Below are 19,819 nucleotides of genomic sequence, written 5' to 3'. Positions count from 1 at the left end.
TGTGGATCTTTCACAAAAGGAACAAAAGGAGCAGAATCTTAATTGCATCTAAAATGGCAGATCCCAAAATCCATTTAATGCCAAAAAGGAGAAAATTTCTAGAGAAATGATGTCAGAAACCATTCTTACTGTTCATGAAGTCCACCATCTTTTTTTTCTCACTGTTACAGAAACAAAGCCACCAAGTGCATTTCAAGAAAATATTTAAATACAATTGATGAAGTGTCAACACTTGATTGCTTGTTTAAATTGGATAAAATTACAAAAGCTGTTATAGTGTGTTCAATTTGTTCCCATGTTATTATATACCATAAGGGCTCATTTGAGCAGTGAGAATACTGCAGACAAGGCATGAAGATTACAAGATGCCTTAGGCTTTGCCCTGGTACAGTATGAAATACAACCTAATGCAGCCAAAAGTCTTTAAGTAGAGATAGTTCCTTCCCACTGGAGCTTGACGGGGAAAAACAAAATCACTGCTTCTTTATGCTGCAAGAATACTTTGTTGTTTTCTTAATGGGAAGTTAAGCAATGAATTTAAATGAATTAAAGCTTCAGACAGCAAAAAACCCCAACATCAATTAATGTGACAAATTTTTAATAGAAAAGCAAGAATGACTTCTTTAAAAACTGAGGTCTCAGTTCTGTTGTATTTATATTTTCCCAAGGCTAAGCTTATAGTTTGTGGTATTTTTCTTATTTTATGCTGAGTTATATGAATAACTATCGAAGATGGCTCCAGTTTCTTCCCTGCTCCTGCTGAGTGTACACTACACGTGTAGCCCAGGTGACTAGTCAAGAGGACTCTGGCAACCGGCATGCACATCAGCTGCTGAAAAATGGTGTACAAGAGTTCAATAGACACTCCATCACAAGCAACACTCACATTATCAGCTGAAAACAAGGCATTTAAAGTTCTCTCTTTTCTTCAGGAATCTTTCCCACTCAGATGTAAAAGCACAATGAAGTCCCTAAGGACAACCTGTAATGCTCCTAGGAAATAATTCTGATTCACTTGCATTTTCTAAACCCAGCCAGAGGGGTGAGTTCTCATATTCCATCAACAACAGAGACATGTTGGTCTGAAATTCTGGATCAGACATCTTTGCATAGGTGATTCCAGGCTGTGGAGGACACGTGCATGGCTGCAGCCTCTCAGCAGTGCTAATGTTCTCTCAACTCAGCATGATCCTAATACTCAGGTAAGATGCACCCACAGAGCCTAGGAACCCAAGTGCACACCAGCTGAAGATGTATCCCTAGCTGTTTAAAGCTATCCATTCATCCATACTTCTTACCCAGCACAAATATTTTTCTTTACAAATTATGCATCCATACATTTATTGAGGCAGTCAACTTTATGGTATCTTTGTATCCCATGTGAGTAAAAAGCAAAGAATTCTGTCCATAAAGAAGAAGCATATATTCAATGACCCACTGCATCTTTCACAAAATACCATGTGAAAACCAAACCAGTAAATCAAAAGTTAAAGAGATTCCAAGCATATATTAGCTACTATTAAAACCAGCATAAGAAATGTATCAGTCTACTTCAGTCATAAAACACTGAAGAAAACGAACCTTAAAATTTTAAAACTGATCATAACTTTTTTAATAACTGTGTTATAAAACTTTTTTCTTTCTAATACTATTCAAGTGAGGAACCTACCATGGAAATTCACTAAGGCTTCAACCAGGCTGGCCTCTAATTGGAACTCTTGTGCTCTGCAAACCCCTGTGCTACTGTGGGGTCTCCACACACATGGGGCAGCACATGGGGGCTGCCAGGGCTGGATTTCTCTCACAGCTTGCAAGCCTCTTTCACTACAAGCTGTTCTTCACTGAGAGCCAGATAAAATACTCCAAATAAACTCCTAAACCACTTCAAACTTCGCAGCATTTACCTCCTTAGCATACCTTAATGCCCATAACCTTTAAAAAGTCATCTCTCAAAATCATTGTTTCTTCAGCATATAAAATGGAAGGAATAGCCCTGTATTTTGAAGTCAAAACAATAATAATTAAATAATAAACAATAAATAATTAACAATAAATAAAACAATAATAATTAAAAAAATTATTTGTTCTGTTTAGAAGAATTCCCCTCTGCCTTAGTTTACTATTTATAAACCGCCAGTCTGGGATTAATTATTATAAATCCCTAAAGCTAAAAAGAAGATTTCAGGCATGTTATGCTATGCATAATCTGTACCATCATTAAACTGCAGCTCAGATGAACTCCATGTTCTATTTCTGTTGGTCACCTTTTAATACTCCTGCATTTTACCAGGTAAAATGGTACATTTTCCTACTCAAAAGAAACCATTTTTTCCTATTCTCAAAGCACCAGACCACCCACCCAAGCTGCTACTGCACAGGATGAGTGGTGTCACCTGTAAGCACACTCACCGGGCACCCCATCTCTCATCCAGTCCCTGATGTCCGTTCCGTCTGCGGTGTCATAAACATCCGTGACATTGATGGGCTGCAGCAGGGTCATGATCTCTTTCACAATGTCCCGAGCTTTAGCAGTGCCAGTAAAACCCAGTCCAGATGGCTTGAAGGTGCCCTCATCAGACTCCATGACGATATCAAAGTTGGAGATATTTTCCTAAATACGTGAGGAAAGAAGGGACTGTTTTGTTATTGCTATTTTAACTGGAACCACATACCAGATTCTGTATGCCACTGTGAGCACACCATAACAACTTCATTTAAGAAGAAAATAAATGCTTCCTGTGATTGTGTCTATATAAGCATAACTGAAAGGACTTAATATTTCCATATGAAAAAGCTGAAATAGTTCAAGTTCAGCTCTGAGGCACCAATACTTTGTAGGAATCACAATATGCCTGGCCAAACACTTGCTGTAGGACTTCTGAAGTGCTACCTAGAAAGATAAGCTATTAATTACTCCCATATTTCAGTTTTCACATGCAGCTCTCACTTTCTTCTCAGACCTGAAACTCAGAGATTCTGTTGCAGGAGGGAAGGGTATGCAGTCTGCTTGGCTTTAAAACTAGATGCATTCAAACCTTGCTTAGACTGTAAAGGACATCCCCTATAAAAAAGCCAAACAGCTGCTGCCTCTTCAGAAATGCATTCTGTTCAATGTACCATTGGAGTCAACTCTTATTCCAGTTGAAGAACAAAAATTCCAAGGGTCCAACTGACCTGAAGGGCAAATGTCTGTTTTAAAGGAAGTTTGTTCTTCCCAGGTAACTCCGTATAGGAAACATTAAATATCGAGGTTTTGTGTATAAATAGGTAAAAGATTGAAAACCAGCACCCAGAGATATTTATTTGCTTCCCATACACTCATAACACTTCATCTCAAAGATTTAATTTGAATAAAGTACTTAGGGACTTTACATGAGGGAAGTTCTCACTCTTTTTGAGGGGCAAGTAATATTTTTTTTTTTTAAAAAAAAAAGGAGTTTATGGCCAGGTCAGGCAGAAAAGAGCTATCTTGAATGTCAGTAAAGAATTTACAGTAGGTTTTATTACTATGCCCAGATCTCATTCCAGAACTTTATAGTTGTCATAGTTAATTACAAAGACAAAATAAAACGGTACATGAGATATGTGATAGCAGTGGGTAATGGATTCATACCATTAACAGCTCACATAAGCCTACAATTCATAAAAAATTCTTTCACATTTTTGTGGATTTAAAACCAAATATGAACTACGTATTTGTAGTTCATATGGCTGTGAATGTGATATTCACATAAGTTTTCAGAAGTTCTTTATAGAATTTACCAAGAACTGTTTTACACTCTATTTTCCCAACACATTTTCTGTTATATGAAACAAGTTCTCACATAGCAGAGGTATCCACTTCTACCTTAGAAATATATTCAGTAGTTACAAAATTCAATCCAGATCTTTGTATATGATGAAGTAACTGTAAATGCCACAGTACCTTAAAATAACCAATCTACCCATCCACTCATCCAGCTACTGGAAATCAAAGTGGAAATAACCAATGATGTCACCAAACTGGCAAACAATATTTTTATACAATTAAAAAAATTCTTTAGTTCTTAAAAGACAGAGTGTAAAGAATTACACATGCTGTCCAGTACCATCATCAAATGCAGTACTCCAAGTTCTGAGTGTAAGTATAAAATTATTATGATCCACAGACCCTCTGAACATGGTAGGAGAGAAGACCAAGGAAAGCCCACTGAGTGTTATAACGAACCAACATAACAAGGGATTTAAAATGTAAATCTTTATATCAAAAGCCCAAGGAGCAAGGCTTAGGGAAGACAACACACATCTCAATGTGCTTGTGTAAAGCTAAGTTCATTATAGTGAGTCCTGCACAAATACCATGATAGAAGTCATTCAGAAATGGCCTCTGAGGCTGAGTCTTTGCAGCAGGACTTCTGCTCAGTTCTGGAGAAGCTGCAAAGAGTGGGAACAATAAAGAGAATCAAGGGAATATTCAGGCCAGTAAGGTGAGGAAAAGTGTGAGTGTGGGAACAGCACGGATACTGAGATGAAATCTCACCTACCACTCCAAAGACCAGAATTCCTAAGTTACAAAACTTCATAAGCTGCTAGTAGAGCAGCATTGCTGCAGTCTTCAGTTGTGTTTTCTCTTATAAATCTTCACATGTGTTTCTAATATGAGAGTGAGAAAACAAACCACCCACAATACATTACTCCATACTCTTGCTCTGTAATAAAGCGGTTCCATTCTTAGAACGTGCCGGATTGGCATGAAAATAGGACACCCTGGGGAGAGAAACTACTCACAGGGGGACAAAAAAGAAACAGGTCACAATTACTTGAAGTGCCATGTGTGCTCGAGAAAGCTTTTTCCTTATTTTGTCCACTAAAAGATAGGATTAATTATAAAACTATTCACTGATGAGTTTTTCAGTTGCTACCTAAAAAAAAAAAGGGGGAGGAGCGGGGTTAGGTCGGTTTCACTATATTAACATTTTGTACACACATATTCTACTTATATAGAAAGAAATATGCACTGGGAAATATGGAATATGCTATAGGGAAGATGCTCTATTGTTCTCTGCTCTCTATGGTACAGGGGTAATTGCCACATAGCAAAGTGGGGTGAGACTGTATGGTACTCCCTTGATTAATTCAAGGAAAAAGCCCAACAAACCAGTAAGATTTTAGAAAATAACTGCAGGCTCAGCTGTCTCCTTCATTTTTCCTCAAAGTGAATGTATCATTTAAATAAGCATTTTAAACTCAGTACTCTTTTTTTTTTGTTGGTTTGTTGTTTTTTTTTTTTAGAAAATAATCCCAGTTTCTGCATCTTGATACTGTGCTACTTCTCTTAGCACATACTGGAAAATTAAATCACACTGATGAAACCTGCTGCCTAATTCTCTGAACATTAAAATAGACTTTTATCCTTTATCTTCCTATGACTTGGTCACAGAAGAGGTCACATCTCTTTCGATTATCATATTTAGCTCTTTGACTGAATTTTTAAATGAAACATCACTATTAATACTGCATGGGAAAAATTACTTTCCATAAATATCTATTTCTATTTTCATTCAGTATGCAAAGAGGCACCATCCTTACCAATACTTCTATTTTTAATTTCTTTATTTCTTTTATTTCCTTTTTTTTTTCTTTATTCTATATACAATCTACATCTATGTCTGATAAGCAAAACTAAAAATACAAGTGCTTCTCATCTCTAAGGCAAACACTTGAAAACATATAATTACAGTCAAATCTTTCCAGTTAAGAAAACAAACCCTTGCCACATAAGTGACTGGTACTTCTGTTTGTAGGAAACAAGTCCCATCTGGCACAAACAGTGGCAATCTCAAGCAGGTATGCCCTACATGTAGCTACTTATTCAGTCAAAATCCCAATTATTAATTCTCTACCAAGTGTTAAACTATACTCCAACATCTCATCATTTATCTCCTCAGTCACTGACAGCAATTCCTCTTACCCAGCTAAAGTATCTGAAAGGACAAGGGAGGGAACAGCTGTCTCAAAAGCCTTTAGTAATTTGGGGCTATTTAAAAACAGAGTGTTATTACTTGTCCAATAGCACACTTATGGGTTTTCTTTTTCATTTCACTGAGAAAAATCACCACTTCACAAGGAAAACACTGGAGTCTGTAATAGCAAAGCACTGTCCTTGACTAATGGTTAATTTGTTCCAGTAATAAGGGACATCAGTTAATGTGACAGTGCATTTTCAGCTTTCTATTATTGATTTACACTTAACTTCAGGAAACACCAACACTTATATTTTTGTATTCCAGTATTTGACTCAGAGCAATTGGGATCCAAGTATAGTGCAGTGACAATGGTGTTGCAGAACTTACAGCTAAATGATGGTCATTGCAGCACTAAGAGTGTGTTTAAATCAAAACTCTTTGTCAGGCTGGCAACTAAGACTACAGGAAAGACAAGAGAAAATACTTGAAATATCAAAGTGTGACATCTGGAAAAGAAAAAAAAATAATACCCTCTAAGTGTTTGCTAATATATAAAAATGGTGCAGTGTGATTTTGAGCAGCTGTTTAGGATCAACGTTATTTAATGAAGCAAAACAGCATAAATCCAACTAGAGAAAAACCCACCAGACCAGCTGTCAGGAAGCAGAGATCAGCCAGCATCGAGGTATAGTCACCAGTAGCCGTGAGTGTGATCAAACCACTCACATTCTTTTTGAATAAAGAGAGGGAAAATAAGGAACACTGTGATTTATAAATTTTTATAAACTGCTGCAGGCTGGGCCTCGGCTGGGCATGGGGACTGAATGTGGCACTCTGTGCCATGGGCTGGCATCCAGGGGAGAGTGGATCAAGGGTTGGAGTTGATGATCTCAGAGGTCCTTTCCAACCTGGATGGTTCTGTGGTTGATTCTGTGGAGAAAGCTGCTGTAAAACTGAAGACTAACACAATTTTTGATAGGTGATAAGGCATGAATAAGTTATGCTATAGGATGAAATATTTTTTGTGTCACACTTTGTGGGAAAGCAGTCTTTAAAAAAGTCCACAGGATTTATGGCTCATTCACTATCAGAGTTATGGAGTTCTGATTTTCAAAGAGACAACGACAAACATCTCAGTAATTTACACAACCCTGGAGCAGTATTTGGTCATGTACTCATTACTGTTTCACCCAGTAAAGACATACTCCTAGCAAGTTTTGCCTTGTACAATACTGCTACTGTTTCCTCTGCAGTGACTTGCCAGCACTCACAGAGATGACCATTCAGTATTGTAAGTTCTCAGGGATGACAGACAGGAAAAAGCAGACAGCTCTGAAGACAGCAGCAGGCTACGTAAGGTATGCATCAGATGACCTGCAGCCCTGCCTTGGGAGGCTTTTTTCTTTGAGAAAGAGGTATAGCAAAGAGAAGTGTTCTTCCTGGAAAACGTTCCATAACTTAAGACCTCTCACTGCTTAAATACAAGGATACCAAAACACTGACTATTACTCTGAATGACTGTCCCATCACTGTCCTTTTTTGAATGGTCCTAGGTTTTAATCTGAAAATAGGAAACACTACCAAAATAAAAATTTGTAGTTTACATAATTCAGACAAAGGTGATTTTTACTCTTTCAGTAAGCAAATGAGTACTTTTGTTACATAATAATAATAAATATAAATTATTAACATTAATTGTTAATATTTTCTGGTTTTATGCAGAACACTTTTAGGTTCTCATATGGGTAAGAGCTGAAATGTTAAAATGAAAAGAAGTCAATGAGAAGAAAATTCATCATTGTGAGTCAACAAGAGGTGACAATTTTCTGTGTCTTGCACAAATGCAGTGAATCTGGATAGAAGGAACCCATCTTCCTCACAGCAGAACATCCCAAAGCACCAAATCCCTGTGGTTGGGTACATCAGCCAGGAGAATAAAAGCAGAGCAGCTATTCTCAGAAGATGTTTCCATCACTTCACATGTTTCAGACAGCAGGTTTGCTACTAGCATGAGGGAAATGGGAGGAAAGATGCAAAGACGAAAGTTCTCCTAACACTAAACATGTATCCAATTTACCCCCAAGGAATGAAGACTGCCAGGAGCCACACTGTGATGGATTCTGGGTCTTCTCTGCTTCAGGCAGGGTAAAGAATGAGCCCTTTCTAGTATTTTAGCAAAATTTGTCTTCTTCTAAAGCTAGGAATGTGTTTCTCTGCACTAGGAATGTGACACTTCAATATTAAGAATTATGAATTTTAACTGACCTAGAACCGGTGTAAAATGTAATTGTATATTTAATGATGATAGCTTTACTGTGCTTAACACAACTATTGATGCTGCTGGTTCTTAACTGTGATTCGGGGGAATACAGTGCAGTTATTTTCTTTTTGCAGTTTTGTAATGGAATGTTTCCATCCTTATGCATTTCTTTCATTTCTCAGTGAAAGGGATCAGCAGGACACCAGTGGTCAAAACAACCAGCAGAAATTTTACAGAAGTTTTAATAACAGAGAATGTTTCCTGAGAAAAGCCAATGGACAAATGGTCAACATATTCTGCTGGGGAAAAAAGGACCCACATTCAAGTCCATGATGGTTCAAATAAGACACAAATCCATGCCTAACTATTCACCAGAGTACTTGATACCTTGGGAAATAGACAAGACGATGAAACATGAGTTTTCTTAAAACTCTGGTTTTGAGGAGCCAATATTTTCCGGAGAAGGAAAATTTCACAGTGACAATTTTTTTTTTAATGTTTGCTTCCAAGAGAAAGCAACTCATTAGCAAATCACAGTAGAAACCTCTTGTGAGCATCAACAGAGTACTTATATTAGCAACAGTGAGATACCAGCATTTCAGAAAGTCCTGTTTTAATGCAGACTCAATTTGGGAAAAATACCAAATCTTATTGGCAATAAACACAAAAAGAGGAAACCATAGTATACACCAGTGGTTGATATTTTTCATAAAGTTAAATATTTTCTAAATAGTTAGGACTGTGTATGGCATTTGTACCAGAAAGCATCCTTAAGATAGGAATGAAAGCAAGCAGAAATATTTTAAAAACGTTTTCTCTAATGCAGTTTGAAATAAATTCATAACTCATTAATGCCTCTAATGAGCACAACACAGTTACTAAAGTAATTTGAATGTAGCCTAGGATCTGTTAATCTTCTAATTACAAAATATATTTGCCTTTCCAGGAAATTGTATGCCATACTTTTATTCCAAAATAAATATTATCAGCCATTCATAGTCCCTTAATTCAGCTGGGCAAACAACTGTAACCTTGTCATCACAGTACACAGATCTTTCACAGAAATTAGTCTGAAGCAATGACACCGAGTCCAGACATTTCATTACATGTACTTCTTTCTCCTCTCATTAACACAGCATAAGAGTAAATTTTAAAAAACTTTAAAAACCTACTGGAGGGCACTCAGCTATCATTGTTAAAGGTTGTAGCAGAATTCGTACTGAACAGTGGCAACATAAGATCCTCCAGAATTACTAAACCATGTTCCTCCTGCTTCTTCCATTTAACTTGGAAAGGAAAGCAGCAGTTGCAATGTTTCATGTTTTTGAAGTTATTTACTGTATTGTCTGTACATATGAGCCCTACTCAGCAACTGGGTTACAGAACAGGGAGCACTGGGCAAAGACTTCAGATGCAGCATTGAACCCCAGGATCTGGAGCCAGGTTTATAACTAGATCCTTCAATTTCTGTACCTTTCATCAGGATATGGTGTCATTACCATCACAGAAAATCAAGCCTTTTTTCAGTCTGGGATTAAATCTAAATATTGGGTAACAGTTAAAAGCAGTGAGCACTTCAGCAGGTATCTCCTCTGGGAGCAAATGTGCTGGTGATTCCCCTGGGACACTTCTACCTCACTGTCAAAACAGTGTAAGTGCTCTGCAAGTGAGTGACAGCCCTGCACTCACTGAGGCACTGAAATTAAATGAACAATACTTGGCTTTTAACTCTTCAAAATGTCTTAGAAAAACCATAAAAAAGAAACAAGTGAGGAAGACCAGGAGGTGTTCTCCAGAAAAATGTTTTATAAAATGAAAGCATGGTTGCACTAGCAATCTGTGTGTCTGAGCTTATTCTGGCTGCAGCTGGACAAATATGAATTTCCTAAGTATTTCCTTACTGAATGCTAGTAGAAAATTGAGACAGCACTAGACTGAGCTTTTGGTCAACCCAATATGGCAGGTCTTACATTCTCATGAAGCTGTGAACAGCCAATATACCTTAGCATTAGTTTTACTAACCAGAAACTGTAATGTGAGGCTCTACAGAAATACTTGAGTGATTTACTTGAGCTGGAGAAGGATTTTTTTACAGGGGCATGTAGTGAAAGGATGAGGGGGAAAAGGTTTTAATCTGAAAGAGGGGAAACTTAGATCAGCTATTAGGAAAAAATTCTTCACTGTGAGGGTGGTGAGACAGGTTGCCCAGGGAAATTGTGGGCACTTGCCCATCCCTGGAAGTGTTCAAGGCCAGGTTGGATGGGGCTTTGAGCAACCTTGTCTAGTGGAAGGTGTTCTATGATTCTATATAAATAATGTTATTATGCAGGGATATGAATTAGTTATTGACACCATATTAAAACCACTCCACTGCTGCTATCTCAGTTATTTCTGCAGTAACTCATCCACTTTCCAGCAATGGCAACCTGGAGTGATGGATGAGAAAGAAAGACCTGAAATTAAATAGAAAGAAATAATAAATAATCTACAAAAGTAAGAGTATTTGTACTTGTCCAGTACTATATTGTCTTCATTTCTTCTCCCTTGCCACACTCCCACTGACAGGAGGTAATTTACAATGCCAAGGAAATCCATGTCTGTCTGTGCTGAATTATTGCATTCATATTTCTACTTGTTTGTAGTGAACTAAAGCCATAATAAGCCCAGCTATGGAGATGACTCATACAGGCCATCTTTCATTTAACAAGGCATCTTTAAATACCCCTCTTAGTTAACTTTTACTCATTATCATCATCAAGCAATGTTTGTGCCACACCATCCTAATTGCCAGAAATTTGCACAAGTAAATCATTAAAAGGTTATTTTTCATGCTAAATATAATGTGCAGCATTAATCTGCTTTATTTATTTATTATGAGTAATGTGATGTTCTATAGTTGTATCAATCTATAATTATGCCAGATCCCATGGCAGGGGGGGAATAAGAGTAACAAACAACAGACGGATGTCACTTCTGCTTAAATTCTCCATGTGAATTACAAATTCTTGTGAAGATAGACTGGGCTTTCTTCACAGAGTAAAACATCCAGATGGAATTGCATCAGAAGAGCAAAAATTGAGACACATCTTTGTCTCGATTTTTTTAAAAGCAAAGTAACCAAACACCTTCCAAACAGCTCACAGCCTGTTTTATATTTCCTTATTTGATCCTCAAGCCTGCTTTTTGATATTAAATCTGAACATAAATCGTAGAGACAAAAGTGAAATGCAGACTTGTTGGCAAAAGATGAGACGTGCACGAGAGAATTTCATGTGTTGCTGAAAACACCACCATAGGATGGAGCTCATTTTCTGACATGGAAATCTACAGAGGTGATGATACATTTCTCATGACTGATGTGCACAAGCAACCCTCCAGCTCCTCCAAAATGCCCTTTCATACACCAGAAGCATCTCATTCCTGTGCTACACACTTGAGAACATTTCATTCTAGTTTAATCCTGCTGAACACATCAGTGGTGAATCCAGTCCTTAATACAAAATAAACTCCAACTTGTCACCTTCCTTAAGCTGAGTTAGCAAGCCCTAAGGTACCACTTTCAAATGACAGAGCTGAGCTTTCCTTGTAGTTTGGAGATACAAGGAAGAACTAATACACTTAGCAATGTTAAACAAGTTAATGAGAAATAATTGACTGTTCATCAATTAGCCAGAGAACAATAACAACTGACAACTCTATTGCACATGCAAATTGATTTAGTTTTGTTCATCACAAAGAATATGATCTGAAGTGAAAATTCTACTTATTTGTTCCAATAGGTTGCTTACCATTAAAAATACTTCTGGAAATCACTTTCAAGTCTACTTTTGTACTATTGTAGAGCACGTGACTTCCTAAACACATCTGCATTCATTATGTCTTTTGGTTGGATATATTAAGCATTATGGAGAGCAATACTATTAAATTAGGGAAAAGAATAAAAGATAACAATTTTAGCTTAAATATACAGGTATAGCATTTTTTTTTTTCTGGGAAAAAACCCCACACACATATTCTAAAACATCTCCAAAACGTTTTTACGCCACTGCCCTCCAACTTCGGAAAGCCAGCTGTATGCAGGAGAGACACACAATATTTTTATCCTGATAAAAAGTCATGGAGTTTGTGTGTTCCTTGCATCACTGGAAATCAAGCACTTAAAATGTTCCAGATCCCACAAAATTAATAATTGACAGAGTATTTTAGGTTACACACTACTATGATAAGATAACAACGATCTTTTATTTGCAGTATTTTACATTTTACACAGTAAAATATTATGGGAAAATGCAACGAAGAAGAAATATTTAAGGCAGACAAAGTTATTTATATTGCCAACATATGTGGACCATTCATCAAGTATTCTCAGAAAGTTAGCTATGTTTGAAAGCTGTGACAGATATCATAATGAAGTACCTATTTCAGAGCAGTTTTGTGACACAATCTTAGGTCAAGCGGAACATGTGTATGTGTGGTCACATCACTGTAAAATGAAGTTTACATTTATGATTAAAACCAGAATATGCACTTTCAGGCACAACTGGAATCACTACTTTTGATTAGATATTAATATGAACATTTTGAGAAAAATAATATCCAAGTCACAAGACCAGGGAAAAAAGTTCTGTCTAACAAATCATCTGAAGACAGCATTTACCTTGTGCAGCTGGTAGTATTGCTTGGCACCTATTCCTCCTTGCTCTTCTCCTGTCCATAGTACCAAGCGTAGAGTCCTTTTTGGGCGAAGTCCTAAAATATAATTTTAAATACTATTTTTAGTTCTAAATATCCATATATGTGAGCATTTTTTTAACTGATCTACACCTTCCAATGGATGGAAAGTCTGCATTCCAATTCAATCATCTCTACATTCACCAAACAACCTATTTCAAGTATGGGGTTTTTTGCCACCATCACTTTTTTTCTTGTTTGGGGGGAAGGACTGGGGCACATGGAAAGAGTTCATGAGAGGAAAGAGTGGGCTGTTGTGGTGCTATGAACAGTTATAGTAGCACAAGAGAAGCACCTTTTAGACACATCCTGTAGGTGCCTGAAAACCGTAACATAAAACCATAGAATCATTTTGACTGGAAAAGACTTTAAAGATCATCAAGTGCAACCATTAAAATAGCTATCTTGTGAGACACATGTTGCTGTCATTGGGGTGGTCTGCAGTAAGTAATACACATCTGCTTTCAGCAAATCCATATCAATATTTCATGAGAATTGCCATTGCTTTGTCATGGTTAATTTACTACAATTAATTGAAGATGAGCTGTTGGATTTTTATGAGAAATGTTTACCCATTTCAAGAACTGAGGGGCTCTGCAATATTATTGTGCTTCTTATCAGAGAAATGAAAAGCAACAATCTGTACTTTGGAATCTGAAATTCAATCAGCTGCTGCATGTATGCACAGCTTTCTAAACCAGGCTAAAACAAGGCCATTTTCTATTTTGCTCTGGTAGCTCAGTAAGAAAGGTATGGCCCCAGATAAATCTTGAAACTGCCTCTTGTATGGCAGAACTGAACAGATAGTACTTGTTCCCCTTTATGGCAACTTCCCTGGGCAACATTTCACCACCCTCACAGTAAAGACTTTTTTCCTTATGTCTAACCTACATTTCCCCTTGTCAAGTTTTAAACCATCGCCCCTTGTTCTCTCACTGCACACCTGTGTAAAAATCCCTACCCCAGCTTTATTCTAGGTCTCCTTCAGATATTTGAAGGTTATTATAAGGTCACCTCAGAGTCTCCTTTTCTCCAGGCTGAACCCAAACTGCCTCAGCCTGTCTTCATAGGGGAGGTGCTCCAGCCCTCTGATCATTTTATTTACTCTCCTCTGGACACATTCAAGGAGCTCTGACTCCTTATGGTGGGGACTGAAGAACTGGATACAGTACTCCAGGTGGGGTCACATAAGACCAGAGGGGAGGAGAAGAATCACCTCCCTCAATTGGCTGTCTGTGTATCTCTTGATGCAGCACAGGACACATACATTTATCTACCTGTTATTAAAATCACAGCTATTCTGACCAAAGAACATCAACAAAATCCAATATTCACAAATAAAATTGTTACATTTTTCTCAAAACGCTTTTTTTTTTTTTTTTTAGGATATAAAGATATGATATTTTGCTATATAAGATATGATATATTGTACTTAAGTTACAATATTTGCTTTAATGGTACTTAATTATTTTTGTTTGCTTCTTAAAAGCTATCAGTTCCTAATCAAGGTACCATCTCCACAAAATCAGAGGTCATGCAGATCATAACTCAAGTATGTGTGGAAAAAGCATGATAAAATAGCTCTTGGACTATATAGAACTATGATCTGTGATGGGTGCACTGTGTAGAGAGGCAGATAGCAAATATTACAATGAAGGAAAACTTTAACAATTGCAATAGTGACTCTATTAACTTTGTCTATGTGAATGACATGTTACATAGTCCAACAAAAAGGACATCAGAAGAAAACAAAACCGAAACATTTAAATCGACCATTCTGGGAACTGTAGCAAGCTATAATTACATTAATTGATGATCAGTGTGGGGATCCTACCATGGCTCCCTGAGTCACTTGGATCCAAGCTTATGTAACTCAATTGTAGGTTGCAGAGCTCAGCACTTCTCAAAACCACTGAAATCCCATGATTTTCATCTTACTGCAGCATCCCAGTAAAGAGAATAATAGGGGTTCACAAGAGGATAACTCAGAAGGTGAAACTCCAGTTGCACCAGAGGAGGTTTAGATTAGATACTAAATGAAACTTCTTCACTTAAAGCTTTGTTAAACACTAGAATAGGCTGCCCAGGGAGGTGGCTGAATCACCATCCCTGGAGGTGTTTAGAAGACATTTAGATTCGGTGCTTAGAAACATGGTTTAGCACTGGACTCAGCAGATCAGTAGTGGTAGTAGAGTTAGGTTATGGTTGGACTCAATGATCTTAAGGGTCTTTTCCAAACAGAACAATTCTATGATTAAATAAAGTATTTTCTAAGAATACCTTGTATAGTAGCTAATCAGACTTCTTCAATAAAGTCATCATATTGCTATAAGCTATCAAAAATATAGAAAAGTTATGAAAAAGGTTTTTTTCCTCTGAAAGTGAAGCATTGGAATCATCCATAAGCAAAACAAAGAGCTGCTCAGCTCATATGAGGCACATAAGCAAACTGATGTGAGTACACTAACAGGTACACTGTTCTAACTTATAGTGGGTTCAGCTGGAAATACTATCTTCTTGGGTTTAGTTTATAAAGTACTTTTCTATTACTTCAGTCTGAAAGCTGCATTTATTTCCCACCTCTCCTGACTTTTAAGAATATTCATAAGAAGTTGCATTAGCTGAAGAAAGGAGAAAGTCCTTAGTACAAAGATAGGCCTGAAGCTCATCTGTATCCAGTAAGAAGGAAAATCACTGTAGCCTTTCACTAAGTGCTCTGAAGCTGCAAAGACCATGAGGTTTCTTAAAGCTTTGACAGCTTCATCCTCCCAAGGCCCTGCACAAGTGTCCAGAAAAGCCTTGAACTGAGCATCAAAGTAGAACAAACTGCACTACCAGATCCCTTTCTTGCTAATAATGCCTAAGCCACTGATGTATTTGCTTCAGCAACTACTAGGGAGAGGTAAATACAGATACACCATCCTCAAGTCCTGTCCACTGCTCTATTTACCATCATGAGTGATTCATTTTTCTGCATTAATACCCTGTGGCCTAGAATTTCTTTAAAGGATTATTCAAGAAGTAGTAAGATATGTGCTGACAATGCTGGCAACCATTAAATTCCTAATGCACTCCCTACCTTTTTCAGGTTTACAGCTGATTAGACATAGGGGATTTTCTGGGCGACATTAGTTGGGATATATCTATCATGCAAGCACTTCTCACAAAATGCCTGGTATTTCTAAGACCTCTACCACAGCATAAAATAAAAATAAAACCAGTAATCCATATTTTGCTAAAGAAGAATTCACCATCAAACAGTGGTATAGTCTGCTTCCACTTCAATTACCAGCCTGGTTTTCTGTAAACAAGAATGAAATGGTATATTTAAGATCTCTGCTAAGCCCCTGATGTTATATCAATAATGTGGAACACTTCAGCTATATGACAATATGGAAATTCAACTTGAGTAATGTGCTTTTTATCAGCTGAAATTACTCAAGAAAGATAGTGATCTTGCCAAGCACACACTCTCTTCTAGTTGCAGCAGATTATTGTCCACACCCCATCCACTCCATTGCTTTTTGGAGCTGAACGTCGTGGCTGCACACCATTTACTTTCTCCCAGGCAAACTACAAAACATTGACACTCTTATTTGATACTCCATGTCACAAATTTGTCATTGAAATTACTCCATGAACAACTTGCAGAGGTCCCTGATACAGACCTAATACACCAGTTACCCAAGGCTGATTCATGTGATGGCGTTCTGACTTTCAGGGCTGCCTTTGATGACAAACTGCAGGTGTAGACTTTGAAGTTGGAATACGTTGACAAACTCATGACTACTGTCCTTTTTAATGAGGTACTTACACATTTCTTTATTATTAGCTTGCCCTCATCCTTTTAAATTTATTGTGGTACCAACTGGATTTGTCTGAAAACAGTATCATAAGAAACTGTGTCTCAGTCTTTGAGTTTCCTTTGTGCTATGCCTTCTCTTTTCCCCATCCTCTCTTCTGCTGTGTCTTTTTGTGGCACAGTGGTCATGGAAATTTCCCAAGTCTTCTGACTTTATTAGCAGCCTTCTGCAAAAAGAAAAGCAATTTCTGGTGCATATTCTAGGGTCAAATTAGCAGTATCAACAGTTATTCTTAACTGCACTGTTTTGCAAACAAGGCACTGGCAGTCCTTTTATGCATCATTAAAATCTCCTCCAAACTAGTGATGCTCTGTTAATATTTTTTTAATCTGACCAAATATGCAGATGGCTTTTTTTCATTTTCTTTTAGAACTGATCTGCTGAAGTGGAAACTCTTTGACTTACTAACAGACTAGGAAACAGGAGATTTTCTGAAATTTCCAGAATCTCAACAAGCACTTTATTTCCTGGTTCAACTGAAGTGCTGGATTTCACAGAAAATTACGTATTTTAGCTCTCATTGCATTCTCATCACACGATTTTTTTCATATCACTGATAATTTTAGTTATAATATTTCCTATTCTGGTCTAGACCTCAAGTGAAATATGAAATAAGGTCACTTTCACCAGGTCACAATAAGTTTTTTAGCCCTTTTTAAAAATTTGTAATAGACTGTACGGAGTTCTGGTGTTGCAGTCCTCCATAATATTCCCAGAGTTAGAGCCCACACTTACTCTGGAATAAATTTAAGGTCTCAGTGAAGTGAGGATGTGTAAATTCTCAATATTTGCTACACAATTATACTGCTTTTATGGCAGGGTTCTGATAGCTTTTGAAATAGAAGACAGGAAAATTTCAATCTTCTGAAGTATATTAGAGATTATTACCTTATTTCTGCATTCTGTGGCACAGAAAAGCTGTTTTAGAGAAATAGTTCTTCCCCTTAGCACCCTGCTTTGATGGCTAATTGCAAATAATACACACCTATGGCAATAAACTGCAATTTATAGGGTGACAGTAATAATGCAATTAATCAAGGATGTCCAGAGTTTTTCCTCTGAAAATGAAGACATTTTCTCCATTCTAAACAATCAGGATTTTGTCTTTCATCCTGTTATTAGAAATAGAATTTTGTATGATTCTGACAATTAATCTCACAATTTGAGCAGAAAAATGTCTGTCCAAAAATGGGTTTTATTGGAGTGAAAAATAATGGTTTAACAGAGAAAATCAAATGCTATTAAAGTCATAAATTTCAAAAAGTAAGGCAAAGCAAAGTGTTTAAAAAAAATACACTTTTAGTATTATCGAAACCCTGACTATGCTATATTTGTAATTCTCTATTGAAGCTCAAATGACAAGACAGAAACAGCTTTTTGTATAGGAAATTGCCTTTGTTGTCTTAAAACAGTCTAATGTAATACAATCTGATTGATTTTTCTTTGTTGATACAGGTTCTGCTTGCAGCACCAAGGATGAGTTCCTTGCACAGGATAGCACTGGGAAGTGAATAAACCTCTGAGTCTTGAAGGTGTGGAGTAAAGAGAATGAGGTCTCCTGGTGAAGAGCCATAGGATCACAGGAAGAAGACAAAAAGTCGGCAAAACAGGGGCTGAGGAGTGAGAAATAAAGGGAAGGCAGGAGTCAAGCTGGCCACAGCAGTAATTTATTTTATTTTTCTGTTTCTAGAGAAGCTGATGAGTTTACGACAGAACAGGAAGGGCAGACTTACAGAAGAGTGGAGGTGTGAAGCATGAGATGTTTTAGGTAGATTTATTTTAAGAAAGTGATGGAATATCCGAAGGGAAATGTCAAGGAAAGAGCTGGATATACAAGAGTGGAGGGAAAAGCTGTGAATAATTTGTAAGTCTAGTAACTAAAAATAACGTGGATTAAACATTTTGACTGGGGAGCTGCAGGGAGAGGAGGGAGGCACAGTCCAGAGCCTGGTGTGATGGGCTGCAACCAAGTCAGGCAGTAATGCTGCCAGACCAAAAGTTTCTTTCTCTTCCTTGTCATACCCAGCAGAACAGCTCAGGGGCAGCTCGGATGAGAAGTGCTGACAAAGTGCCCTTTTGCACATGGAATTTTAAACAAAGAACCAGTTAGCATAGTGTCATGAAGTAAAGGAAAAAAACAAAAACACACTACTTGCCTGTTTATGTATAAAGCAGCAAAGCACTGTGGTCAGCAGAGCACTCCTCCACACCCTGCCCTGCTCTAATCCCATTGCCATGTTTTCCAAGACCCACAAAAGCAAGAAGATGCTGTCTTAAATGCATCTTACTTATCCTTAGGGAAACCTCCTTCCTTAAAGGTGTATCAAACTGGAGCAAAAAAGGCAATGGAAGACCCTGCTCCTTCCCTCTCTGGGATTCAAAGCATCAAACATGGTTTGACCTTACTGAATGGTGGCTTTGCCTTCTGCCTCTGCTTCTCTGCTCTTTGGATGGGGCAAAGGCCAAATCTGTCACAGTCCTCTGAGCTGATGAGTCTGAAAAGCCACATTTGTCTTTCCATAGTCAAAATACATAACTTAAAACAACTGCCAGTACGGGTAAGATGCGCCTGACTTCATCTGGAAAGGATTTCAGCCTTTCACCATGTTACAGATGTGAAAAACAATCACAGTAGCCTCTGTCAGTAGGTTTTGAAGATTTTTATAGATGAGCAAAGCATACATTTTACCTTGAACTTCCTGGGCAAGTAGCTGTTCATAGGAGAATGGATGACACAGATATGGGGACTCCTATGTCTAAATTTCCTGCTGGATTAACAGCTCTGCATGTCTGCTACCCCTCTGCTACACCAACGCTGTATGGAAATTGAAGACTTAAGCATTTGCTAAATATGCATTCAAGCAAATGTTGAAATGAAGGAAAAAATGCAGTTGTAGTGCAACAGCACACAAAGTTATTTCATACCAAGTAGATTTAATGGATTTGCGAAAGGTGAAGGTCAGAATAAAATATGCAGCTTTGGGGAAGTGGAAAGAATGTAAGAACAAGGAGTTAATATC

The 19,819-nt window shown here is 37.5% G+C and overlaps 1 protein-coding gene across 2 annotated transcripts in view; it reads right to left on the bottom strand.

The window, feature by feature from the left end:
• The window catches only part of CPQ (carboxypeptidase Q), a 163,063-nt gene that overhangs the window by 32,376 nt on the left and 110,868 nt on the right, over positions 1-19,819 (bottom strand). For both annotated transcript variants that reach the window (XM_030446386.1, XM_030446385.1), the window contains 2 exons: positions 12,863-12,954; positions 2,410-2,611 (listed from right to left, as the gene is read on the bottom strand). In XM_030446386.1, the coding sequence (XP_030302246.1) occupies positions 2,410-2,611; positions 12,863-12,954 (294 nt within the window). The remainder of the gene's footprint in view (positions 1-2,409; positions 2,612-12,862; positions 12,955-19,819) is intronic.

Source organism: Calypte anna, chromosome 2, assembly GCF_003957555.1.
Source record: "Calypte anna isolate BGI_N300 chromosome 2, bCalAnn1_v1.p, whole genome shotgun sequence".
In the NCBI taxonomy this organism is placed as follows: domain Eukaryota; kingdom Metazoa; phylum Chordata; class Aves; order Apodiformes; family Trochilidae; genus Calypte; species Calypte anna.
Note: the sequence above shows the minus strand (reverse complement) of the source record. Positions and strands in the feature narration are given on the sequence as shown.